This window comes from Anomaloglossus baeobatrachus, chromosome 2 (genome assembly GCF_048569485.1).
Source record: "Anomaloglossus baeobatrachus isolate aAnoBae1 chromosome 2, aAnoBae1.hap1, whole genome shotgun sequence".
In the NCBI taxonomy this organism is placed as follows: Eukaryota; Metazoa; Chordata; class Amphibia; order Anura; family Aromobatidae; genus Anomaloglossus; species Anomaloglossus baeobatrachus.
This window is the reverse complement of record NC_134354.1, coordinates 570,516,888-570,528,946: the sequence shown is the minus strand read 5'-3', so window position 1 is coordinate 570,528,946 and position 12,059 is coordinate 570,516,888. Positions and strand designations below refer to the sequence as shown.

Sequence of the window (12,059 nt, the reverse complement as noted above, 5' to 3'; positions counted from 1 at the left end):
AATCCCAATTTGCAGACACGGTGTTTCGGGGTGCTTGCCCCTCGTCAGAGCAAAGTATGGGGGTGTCTGATCTGGCTCATGAGAAGCTTTGTGGGGACCACGGGGGAACACTATTCTCCTTAAGGAGACTTTGCAAGCCAGTCTGGCTGCCAAGTAAGGGGACTTATAGCTGCCACGCCCCTCTAAGAAATATTCAAATTGTCTCTCCAGTAAAAGAGACAAACTCTAGCACAGCGCCACCTATTGGAAGTAGCGATCCTAAAAGTCACAAGTGGATTTTTAACAATCCTTTGCAATATGACTCAGGATATATAAGCCAGATCAGAATCCCAATTTGCAGACACGGTGAGTATATAATGTAATACACTATGTAAGTGGCAAAAAATAGTTTTCAACAAAAACATACTAAATTACATTTGTGCAGACCATGAATTTGTTGTAAGATATAGAATTGCCTCCATCAGATCCTCCTTCATATATGACCTCAAATCTGACCTAATAATTTTAAGGCTAGAGAACAACCTCTCTAAACTAACTTGGGTTGGAGGCAAAGCCGTAACCACATGGGCAACATCGCTAACAATTTCCGGGTATAAAGGAATTGCCTCATGCACAGTCAGTTTTGATGAACGGTTGAATTTTTCTATTTCTTTGAGAGCAAGTGAAACATTTTACTGAAATCTGGTCAATCTGCTTGCTATAGGAGACAGAGTGAAATCTTGTTCCTTGCAGCAACGCTTTGCCTGCTCCATGTCATTCAAATACTTGTCATGTTAAACTCCTCATCTGATAAGGATGAAGATATGGCAGCAGTAGCACTGTCAGGACCCAAGTCCTCTTGCGCCTGGCAGTCCTGTAGCCACTCATCCTAACTGCTACCTCACTCAAAGCTTCTTTTCCTTTAGTAAGCTGTTGATCATCAAGCAGTATACGATGACTTGGGTCCACATAGACAGCTGCCAGAAGAATTTTATTTTCCAATAGCTGTGTCTCTCTCCATTGCATTGAAGCAGAAATGCCATCTGCGATTAAACCTCCTCTTTGGGACAGGCAAAATAGCAAGTTCTTTCATTCCCTTATGAAAATGCCAGGAGTTAAATCCTCAGCTTGTAATTTTTTAGTCACGGTAAATGGGTGATTAAGCAATTCCTTCAATTCAGCCACCTGTGTCCATTGACCTTCATTTAATGTTACTTGAGGGTTCACCATATCTATAAGAAACAATTTTAGCTCCAGCAATCGCTCAGTCATTAAATAAGTGCTGCCCCACCGAGTGGCTTGATCAACAATTGCCCCTTTCCCAGCTTGTCTCTTCAAGATGGAATCAATTTTAGGGGTTCTGGCGGCAATAACCAACTTCCTCACTTTTCCAATTAGATTTCCAGCATGTCCGCCCAGTTTCACACATCCGGCTTCTCGCCGGTTTGGCGGATGCGGCACACACGACAGTACAGTACGTTACAGTACAGTGGCAGCGCCGCAACTTCCGGGTCACATGCTCCGGTCACATGACAGCTTGTGACCGGCGTTTGTCGCACTGCCACTGTACTGTATACACTGTACTGGAGTGCGCCGCATCCGCCAAACCGGCGAAAAGCCGAATGTATGAAACCGAGGTCCCTCTTGCAGACTATCTCTTAGGCCCGTTTCACACGTCAGTGAAAAACACTGACGTTTTTCACTGGCGTGTAAAACACGCACATGTCCCTCCGTGTGACGTGAATTACGGCACACGTGGGTTGTCTAAGTGCAATCCGGGCTCCGTTCTCCGTGGCCCGTGATTGCACCTAGAGATTAACTCACCTGTGCCCGCTCCCGCTCTACATGGTGCTGATCACTCCCGCGGTGCAGCATCCGGCCGGTGCTGACCCCCGCAGCAGCTGCTTCCGGGTCGGCTGTATCGTGCATCATGAATATGCGCGACAGTAATCAGCCGGCTCAGAAGCAGCAGGGAGAACAGGCTGCAGAGAGCGCGGCTGAAGCCGGGTGAGTAAAAATGTTTTTTATTTTATATGCACGTTTTTTTCTGGCACGTGTTTCACGGACCACACCACTGCGTGGTCCGTGGGGCATCAGTGATGCCAGAAAAAAATGGACATGTCTCCGTGTGGCAATCACGCACACGCGGGTACGCCGCACGGAGACACGTGCAGTGAAAAATCACTGATGTGTGAGCAGACCCATTGATTATAATGGGTCTGCGTATGTCAGTGATTCTGGTACGTTTTAAAAAAAGCAAAAACGTACCAGAATCACTGACGTGTGAAAGGGGCCTTAATGACAGCTGCAGCGTGTGCACAATACAGCGCATGTGATGAATATGAAAGTGTTTTGAAGCATCTTCAACAAGATCATCTAATCCTAAAGTATCATTTTGCTGTTCTTCTATTGTAATATCTGTTTGTTCCTCAGTTACATGAACAGCACTGTGGCCTTCCATCTCACACATACTAAATCCGAAATTTTTTCTAGCTGTTGTTCATTACTCTCATTCATCAGTGTAATTGTACTTGTGTTTGAAGCATTGTTCATTACAATGGCAAGAACCTGTTCTTTTTTGAGTTCGTAGTCTTGCAGAACTTTTTTCACTAAGGCCTCGAGAAACTGGCCGGTGTGATGAGCTTTAGTATATTTTACTGCCAGTGTCTTTCTAACAATTTCTATTTTGTCACAAACATATCGAACATTGATGGCAAAATAATTCAGTGAAATGCTGGGCATCCAGCAAAGGCAATGGGTGAAAAGATAGGACATTCAGACACAGCGTTTTGTGAGGATCCTCACAAAGAATGAGCAGTCAGTTTGCGTGGCCTTTTTCTAATCTGCTTTTGCTATTGAAAGCATTATTTATGAGCTCAAAAACCTTTCAGGTGATGCATTTTTTTAAAAAGCTGATCTGCTTTTGCAGCTGACAAACGTATCCTCAAAAAACGCAGCAAAAATGCTGTCTGAATGTAGCCTTAGATCAGGAATAGAACAGACATTTATAGGACATTAAATAACTTTCCCAAATTCCTATGAAAAAATATTCAGCACATTCTGCATTGCACTCCTGTCCCCAATTTATTATATATTTTAGGAGTCGGTGCATTTTATACTGACTCCGACTCCACCAAAATGAGCTCCGACTCCACAGCCCTGGATCCAAGGGTTCCTTCCTTGCCCCCATTTAGATTTGCTCTTCTATGTTGGACTACTCACAAAAGTTACCACCTGGAGACCTGCTGTGCATAGCTGTTTGCTAGCCCTGGTGTTTATGCACCAATCTGGTAGACAGCCGAGAGCCACACATCAAAGTTTCGGGGGCCACAGGCTGGGGTCCACTGCTCTAGTGTGGACCCCGGCCTTACTGTGAAAAATTATCTAAGAAGCACAAGAATACAAGTAGCTGTGAGGTTACTCACCGCCATCATAATCGTGTCACAAGCATTATACTTTGTATAAAAGCAGCTGGTGCCAAAGCTGTAATTTACCTGGCTTCAAGCTGCAGACATGTTTACTCACGTTCCACAAGCCATGATACAGAACACCACAATACCAGCCTGTGTGCACAGGTCCTGATAAATGGTCCCCGAGGCACTGATAACCGGAAATGAAGTGTATACGAGGCCCAGGTAGAAAGCAAGACCCTACTACACATTATATCATGGGACAAAGCCATAAAATACGGGACCTAGTTGACACAGGTACACGATACCTGGCTTTCCAGCAGACTATGGAGGTTGTGGGGTAAAATGTCAGCCAAGAGTTTAATGTTCATTTATCCAATAGACGATTAGATGACATTACCAAGAATAGCAGAAGAATAAAAGGCAATCGCATTAAACCGAAGCCGGCACTCTTGTACCCAGACAAATCCTTAGTCTTTTCTATATACAGCTCTGGCAAAAATTAAGAGACCACTGCACAGTTTTATAAAAGCCAGCTTCTCCACATGCCCGACAGCCATACCATTCCATTGTCAGTTGAATTACAACCAGAGTTTGCCTCATTCTACTTAATGTGCTTCTGATTAGGTGATCACCTGAACCAAATCTTATTTAACGAGGGAAAGTATAAAATCACTGCAGTGTTCTTCACAATCTTCTTGCAATAGGACAAGCTGCATGGCAAATAAGTGCTAGTAATATCCCAAAAGTAATAAGAATGATAAAGTAACTTATAACCAGTTAAAAAAAAAAAAAAAAAAAGTCTTGCGTGCGGAGGGCTCAATTCTGGCTTTACTAGCAGAAGGATACAGTGAGCGTCATGTTGCCTCCATCCTTAAAATTTCTACAATGTCAGTCCATATAAATAAGGTCAAGCAGCAGACATTGGGGACAACAAAGCTATAGAGTGGCAGAGGGCGAAAGCAACTCTCCACTGATCGGGTTGACCGTCATCTTATTTGAATGTCACTCCGCAACCGCAGCATGACATCAAGTGACCTACTAAAGGAATGGCAAATGGCAGCTAGGGTGAAGTGCACGGCAAAAACAGTTTGTAACAGGCTCTTAGAGGCAGGGCTCAAGTCATGTAAAGCTAGAAAAAAGCCTTTCATCAATGAGAAGCAAAGGAGAACCAGGCTAAAGTTTGCCAAAGACCATAGGGATTGGACCATAGAGGATTTGAGTAAGGTAATCTTCTCTGATGAGTCTAATTTTCAGCTTTGCCCAACACCTGGTCGTCTAATGGTTAGATGGAGACCTGGAGAGGCGTACAAGCCACAGTGTCTTGCACCCACTGTGAAATTTGGTGAAGGATCAGTGATGAGCTGGGTATGCTTCAGTATGGCTGGAATTGGGCAGATTAACTTTTCAAAGTACGTATGAATCAAGCCGCATACAAGGTTATCCTAGAAAACCAGTTGCTTCCTTCTGCTCAGGCAATGTTCCCCAACTCTGAGGACTGTTTTTTTCCAGCAGGACAATGCACCATGACACACAGCTAGGTCAATCAATGTGTGGATAAAGGACCACCAAATCAAAACCCTGTGATGGCCAGCCCAATCTCCAGACCTGAACCCCATTCAAAACCTCTGGAATGTAATCAAGAGGAAGATGGATAGTCACAAGCCATCAAAGAAGAGCTGCTTAAATTTTTGCACCAGGAGTGGGCTTAAGGTCACCCAAAAGCAGTGTGAAAGACTGGTGGAAAGCATGCCAAGACGCATGAAAGCTGTGATTAAAATCATGATTATTCCACAAAATATTCATTTCTGAACTCTTCCTGAGTTAAAACATTCTTAGTATTGTTGTTTCTAAATGATTATGAACTTGCTTTCTTTGCATTATTTGAGGTCTGAAAGCAATGCATTGTTTTGTTATTTTGACTATTTCTCATATTCAGAAAATAAATAAATGTATTGCTTGGAAATTCAGAGACCTGTTGTCAGTAGCTTATAGAATAAAATTACAATTTACATTTTACTCAAAAATATACCTATAAAGAGAAAAATCTGAAAAATGGAAAAGTTTGCAGGTGTCTCTTAATTTTTTCCAGATCTGTATATGTTCATTGTGCCCGGAATATAAACCAAGGCTAGGCAAATCCCAGGAGCTCGGTCACCAATGCCCCTGGTGCTGGATCTCTTGGGTTATTTTTCTGAGGTCTAGGATTTATTGCCTCTTCACCATAATAGACACTGCTGGGTTTGTGTAATATATGACATCATTATCATAAGACATCGTCACTATGATCACATGACGTCATTGCCATCATCGTTACTTCACATCATTGCTATGATCACCACATGAAACCATCGCTATAAGTATCACACAACTTAATCATCATCATCTTGATCACTACTAGCATCAAAAGACATCATCACTATCATCATCACATCACATCATCACATGACATCATCGCCATGATCACCACATGTCATCACCATCATCATCCCATAATGTCATCGTCATCATCACATCACGTCATGATCATCATCATCACATGATATCATCATCATCACATATCATCATCATCATCACATGATGTCTTCACCATGGGACCTCATCCCCATCATCAGGTGACGTGATGCCCATCATCGTTATACCCATGACATATCGTTGCCACCATCACATTGGACATGGTGCAGGAGCCATATGGTTAGGGCCACAGCTGTATCATCACAAAGTGTAACATATCTTTCCATGTGATATAAATATGTAAAACCTGGAAAACTTTTCTAAAACTTTTTCCCCTTATTATAAGATGACTGGTTCCCATCGCTATAGGCAGCTCCGCCCTCCAGCACACGGGCTGTGCATTGCAGGAGGCATCAGTGGCAGGTGCCTGTACGCGGACACTGCTGGCACACTGACACCTGCCCTCACATGCCCTGCCAGAGCCACGTGACTGGCACCAGTAACTACCCACGTGTTGTTTCCAGGATCTACGCTCTGGTCACCATCCCGGCTTCTTACCAGAAGAAGATCTTGGAGCAGAAGTTGGCATTCTGCAGCGGGTTGTCTTTGCCCTCCGTATGTGTGAGCTCCATGCTCTGCGCATGCGCACTCACAGCCTCACTGCTCCCCTCAGCACCGGAGCCGCAGGACTGGTCAAAAGGGCGCCGCAGCCTCCTGCTTCACTCAGCCCGTACAGTGCACGGCCCCGCCCACCCCGCTATCCTGCCCTGTGATTGGACAGCTGGCGTGAGCGGCACCTAGAACCGCCCACTGATCAGGCGGGAGGGCGCGTCACATAGGAGAGGATTCATTTCCTCACATAAAGCGAATGTGGAGGTCCCGTCATGGAAGGGACGTTATGTGGCCAGGATACCCTGTACTGGCCGTGCTGTCACAATGCTCCCTGTACAGTGCGCGCCCCCTAGTGGCGGCTGCAGGCAGAGATAATCCTACAGGCTAAGTAAAGGAAGCAGTGGGTCTGGAGCACATCAGTACACAGCAGTCCAGACTGCACCCCCAGTGGTAGCTTTTTGACCATGCGTTTTTGATGCATTTATTTTCAGTAGAAACAAGCCAAAAACGCAAGAGGATAGAACATGCTGCATTTTTTTGTCAGAGGTTTGTGACAAATAACAGGCTACTTTCACACTACGTTTTTTAACATGCGTCCTGAACGTTTTTTTGCTGCAAAAGCGGATCCTATTTTTCCAAAGAGAAACGCATGTGTTATTTTACAGGATCCTGTCACTTGAAATTATGAGCAGGTATTGGAGTCAGAGAGAGAGAGAAAGACGCAGGCATTACCGCCCCCATAATTACCGCACACACGCAAACACTACCGCACCCATCATCACCGCACACACGCAAACACTACCGCACCCATCATCACCATACACATGCAGGCACTACCGCACCCGTCATCACTGCACACACGCAAACACTACCGCACCCATCATCACCGCACACATGCAAACACTACCGCACCCATCATCACCGCACACATGCAGGCATTACCGCCCCCATAATCACCGCACACACGCAAACACTACCGCACCCATCATCACCGCACACATGCAAACACTACCGCACCCATCATCACCGCACACATGCAGGCACTACCGCACCCATCATCACCGCACACACGCAAACACTACCACACCCATCATCGCCGCACACACACCGGCACTACCACACCCATCATCACTGCACACACGCAAACACTACCACACCCATCATCACTGCACACACCGGCACTACCACCCCCATCACCACCGCACACACACAGGCACTATTGCCCCTATCATCACCGCACACACGTAGGCACTACCACCCCCATCATCACCGCACACACGCAGGCACTAGTGCCCCATCATCACCGCCCGCACACAAGCACTACCGCCCCCATCATCACCGCACACACACACAGGCACTACCTGAGTGACGTCACTGTTGATCGCGTGACTCACTTCAGTTGCTGCATGGAGCTCACAGTGAGCAGCGGTGCTCTAAGGCCGCTCCTGTCAGCTTCATGTAGCAGAGTTGGATGCGTCGTGGGAGCTCGTGTGGATTACGTCGGACCTGAAGGGGTATTTGGGGATTTTAATAAAGTGGTATATGTGTTTATTTACTTTCACTTACAGGTTAATCAATAGAGGGATCTCATAGACGCCTGCCATGATTAACCTAGGACTTAGTGGCACCTATGGGCTGCCATTAACTCCTTATTACCCCGATTGCCACCACACCAGGGCAATTTGGGATGAGCCGGGTAGAGCCCCGGGACTGTCGCATCTAGTGGATGTGGCAATTCCGGGTGGCTGCTGGCTGATATTTTTAGGCTGGGGAGCTCCCCATAACGTGGGGCTCCCCATCCTGAGAATACCAGCCTTCAGCAGTGTGGCTTTACTTTGGCTGGTATCAAAATTGGGGGGAACTGCACGCCGTTTTTTTAAATTATTTATTTATTGTACTGCATGATATAGACCCGACCACCGGCAGCTGTGATTGATTGCAGTGAGACAGCTGTCATTCAACATGGACGTGTCGGACTGCAACCAATCATAGGTGCCGGTGGGCGGGGAAAGCATTGAATACGAGATGAAAAAATGAATGTCCGGCATTTTCAAAAGAGGAGAAGCTGCTAGAGCAGTGTGACAGCCGTGCAGCACTGTTCCGGTGATCGGTGAGTATGAAGGAGGGGGGGAGGGAGACACAGAGACAGAGAGAGGAGAGAGATATAGAGACAGAGAGAGAGACTCTGATCATGCCAGGCTGGTTTGTGCCAAACAGGATCCTGTCTATCAGCATGCCAGCGTTTGCGTGCAGTATAGTCAGGATCCAGTGACAAACAGCATTTGGACGCAGCTCAAAAACACTACAAGTAGCGTTTTTGAAAAATGTTTAAATACTGCAACTCGCTGGATCCTCACTATAATGCATGCAAACGCATGTCAACGCATGTTGACGCGCGTCCATTGCAAATGCATTGAAATTAAAATGGATTTGCACTGGATCCGCTTTTGCTGCAAAAAAACGTTCAGAACGCATGTTAAAAAAACGTAGTGTGAAAGTAGCATAAGCTGCAGACAAAAATACTGCAACGTGTGCACAGTAAATCTGACTTCTCATAAACTTTGGAAAGAAGTCAAAAATGAGAACTTTCGGACAACAAAACTGCACCAAGAAATGCAGCAAAAACGTAGCGTGCGCTTGTAGCCTTACAGTAAACAGAGTTTAAGTAGGATTTAGTTCTGTTCTATTGGCCACATCTGGGAGTTGATTACTCTTGGATAGCACACACCTGACACGTAAACTGCTGACAAGCAGGAGGAGAGAGGTAAGCAGCAACTGCTGTATAAAAATCAGTGGGCTAAAGAAGGTGGCTAGTATCTCAGGAGTTAACATCTCATCTGGAGTGTAATTACTGCACTTGTTCAGGCTCTTGTGATCGACCTTCTTGTCAACAAGCTGTACCCTATGTAAGATAAAAGTTCTCCTAGCAGAATTACAACACATAGAAAAAGTAAGTCATTTGCAAACTTGTTTATTTTCATCCTGCTATCCCGCAGTGACTACCAGGTCTCCATGGGAACCCCCGGCGAGTGCCACAACACATAGGGTACACTTTACAACGGTGGGCCCTTGCACTAGGGAAAGGGGAGCAAGTCACCTCCTAAACCCACCTGAGACTGATCTCTCCACTCCCTAACGTCCCTATACGGGATCCTTCACCCTGTCACCAATCACGTGCCTATCCCTGTGTTTCCTTGGACTCAGCCCTGTATAGTGCATAGAGCAGCGGAAACGCTAGTCTCACTCTAGGTTAAAGACACAGAGAGAATAAGACAGACAGTGTAAAATAATCACAATCATACAAAGCACTCCAAATAACAAGAGGTAATAATGAGGAACGGAACAGAGGGGAAAACCAAAGAGGACTAAGGAAGGGAAACAGCATAACTTTCACTCAGTAAATGTTCTCTAAATGGCTCCTGGTCCTCAGCTCACAGGTTCCCTCTAGAGGCAAGTATAGCAGAAACTATCACCAGCGGTTACCTGGACTAAGAGGGAAGTCTTTATAGCAAAGCGAATTAGCAATAGATAACAGTTGACTATTGCTTACACTCAGAGTTTCAGGAGACCAGAGGATCTACTTAACCCTAGCAGCACTGGATAAAGGAGAATCTGCACAGCCAGCAGTATTAACCTGAGCAAGTGTGTATGAAGCCCTGCGCTGTGATCTCCTGACACCAGAAATGGGAGGGACCCCTCTCTGTCTTGGTACCCTCGTGACAGCTGTCTAACTATCCCTATTTCATAACATCAGAATAATCCCTTAACGACTGCCAATACATAATAAAACAGCAGCGGTAAGGGGCCTAAGTTAATAGCGCTCCCCGCAGGCGAAAAAATCCCATGGGTATATGACGAATGACGCCCGCGGGTATCTGTCCCAACTAGGTTTGGAATCGATTGGGGCCAATTTACCCCTTAAATACCAATTGCAACAGTGGCATCTAAGTGGCTACAAGTGGATTAAAAGAGCCCTTTGACAGGATCGGCCCACCATAATCGCAATTGCGGGTGTTGATCGTTGCACCAGAGGTCATCTGATGTATTGTTGTCTGTTAGATCCTGCTATAAGCAGGGTCTAACAGGCTCTGTCAGTGAGACACTGACAGGTCTCGCATGCTCCAGTACAAAAGTACTGCAATACATTAGACCAATGTACAAACTAAATAATATTCATGTCCCACAGTGACGCTAAGTGAAAAAATAAAAAGAAAATATGTAAAAAAAAAATAAAAGTAAAAGCAAAGACAAAAATGCGCACACAAATCCTGAAAAACAGTTTCCCACTACAAAATTCAGCAATTGCATTTAAACAAAAAAAAAAAAAAAAAAGTACACATAATTGTTATTGCCTCATCTGAAACGACCTGATCTATAAAACTGTCACATTATTTATTCCATACAGTGAACAACGTACAAACAATAAAAAAAGACTTAAAAAATGTTGCTTTTTCATCATACTAACACAAAAATTGAAGCAATAAAAAAAAATTTGTATATAAAAAAAGGGTATACATGCAAACGCCAATCTGTCCCACTATAAAACAAACCCTAATATGGCTCATTCTGAAGAATAATAAAAAAATTACAGCTCATAGAATATAATGATGCAAAAACAAATTATTTTTTGTAAAATATTGTTTTTAGAATGTTAAAAGTTAAAAATAATACAGTGGAAACTCGGTTTACGAGTAACCCGGTTTGCGAGTATTTCGCTATACGAGCAAAGCTTGCTGTATATTTGTAACTCAGTTTACGAGAAAGCTTTGCCGTACGAGCAAATACCGCACACACTTCCGGTTCCGTACTTTCACTGCGCTCTGACCCACTCTTGCAGTCCGCACAAACACGCACAAACACGCACAAACATGCACACACATGCACACACATGCACACACACGCACACACACGCACACACACATATTATGCTCACCTTACCTTCCGTTCCATCGCCGGCCACATGGTTCTTGTAGTTCACCAGTACAGGATGTGTATCGGGTAACCATCGCATCGATGGAGGAACTTCCGCTGTCAGTCACTACTGAAAGGCCAATCAGAGGCAAGCGGCTCCTGCCTTTGATGTCAGCGCTCTGGCAGCGGAAGCTCGGACATCGGTCGCGTTGGTTACCCGATACACATCCTGTATCGGCGAACTACAAGATTTGGGAGGCCGGCGATAGAACGGAAGGTAAGGTGAGCATAATATGTGTGTGCGTGCGTGTTTGTTTGTGTGTGTTTGTGCGTGTTTGTGTGTGTTTGTGCATAAGTGGAATGGCACAATAGGGGACCAGGATGGGACATTGCACAAGTTGTGGAACGAATTGTCTGAGCTAGCATTATTTACTATGAAAAATTTTGCTATGCTAGACAAGTAACTTGGTTTGCAAGCATATTCCCAGAACGGATTGTTCTCGTAAACCAAGGTTCCACTGTATATAAATCTGGTTTCGATGCAATCGTACTGACCCGTAGAATAAATCGGTCTTATCACTTTTACAGCATGGTGAATAGCAGAAAGAAATATATGTATATACAGTGTGTCCACCCATATCCTGTCCATCGCCATTAAGTTGAGAACGGCGGCAGCTATAGGCATAGAAGTGG

The 12,059-nt window shown here is 45.0% G+C and overlaps 1 protein-coding gene across 2 annotated transcripts in view; it reads right to left on the bottom strand.

The window, feature by feature from the left end:
* The window catches only part of ABCC4 (ATP binding cassette subfamily C member 4 (PEL blood group)), a 410,039-nt gene extending 403,490 nt beyond the window's left edge, over positions 1–6,549 (bottom strand). Inside the window, exon 1 of one of the 2 annotated variants that reach the window (XM_075336755.1) lies at positions 6,402–6,549. In XM_075336755.1, coding sequence (XP_075192870.1) covers positions 6,402–6,475 — 74 coding nt within the window. In that variant the 5' untranslated portion in view covers positions 6,476–6,549. The remainder of the gene's footprint in view (positions 1–6,401) is intronic. The other variant, XM_075336756.1, reaches the window with a different exon arrangement.
* Between the last annotated feature and the right edge of the window lie 5,510 nt (positions 6,550–12,059).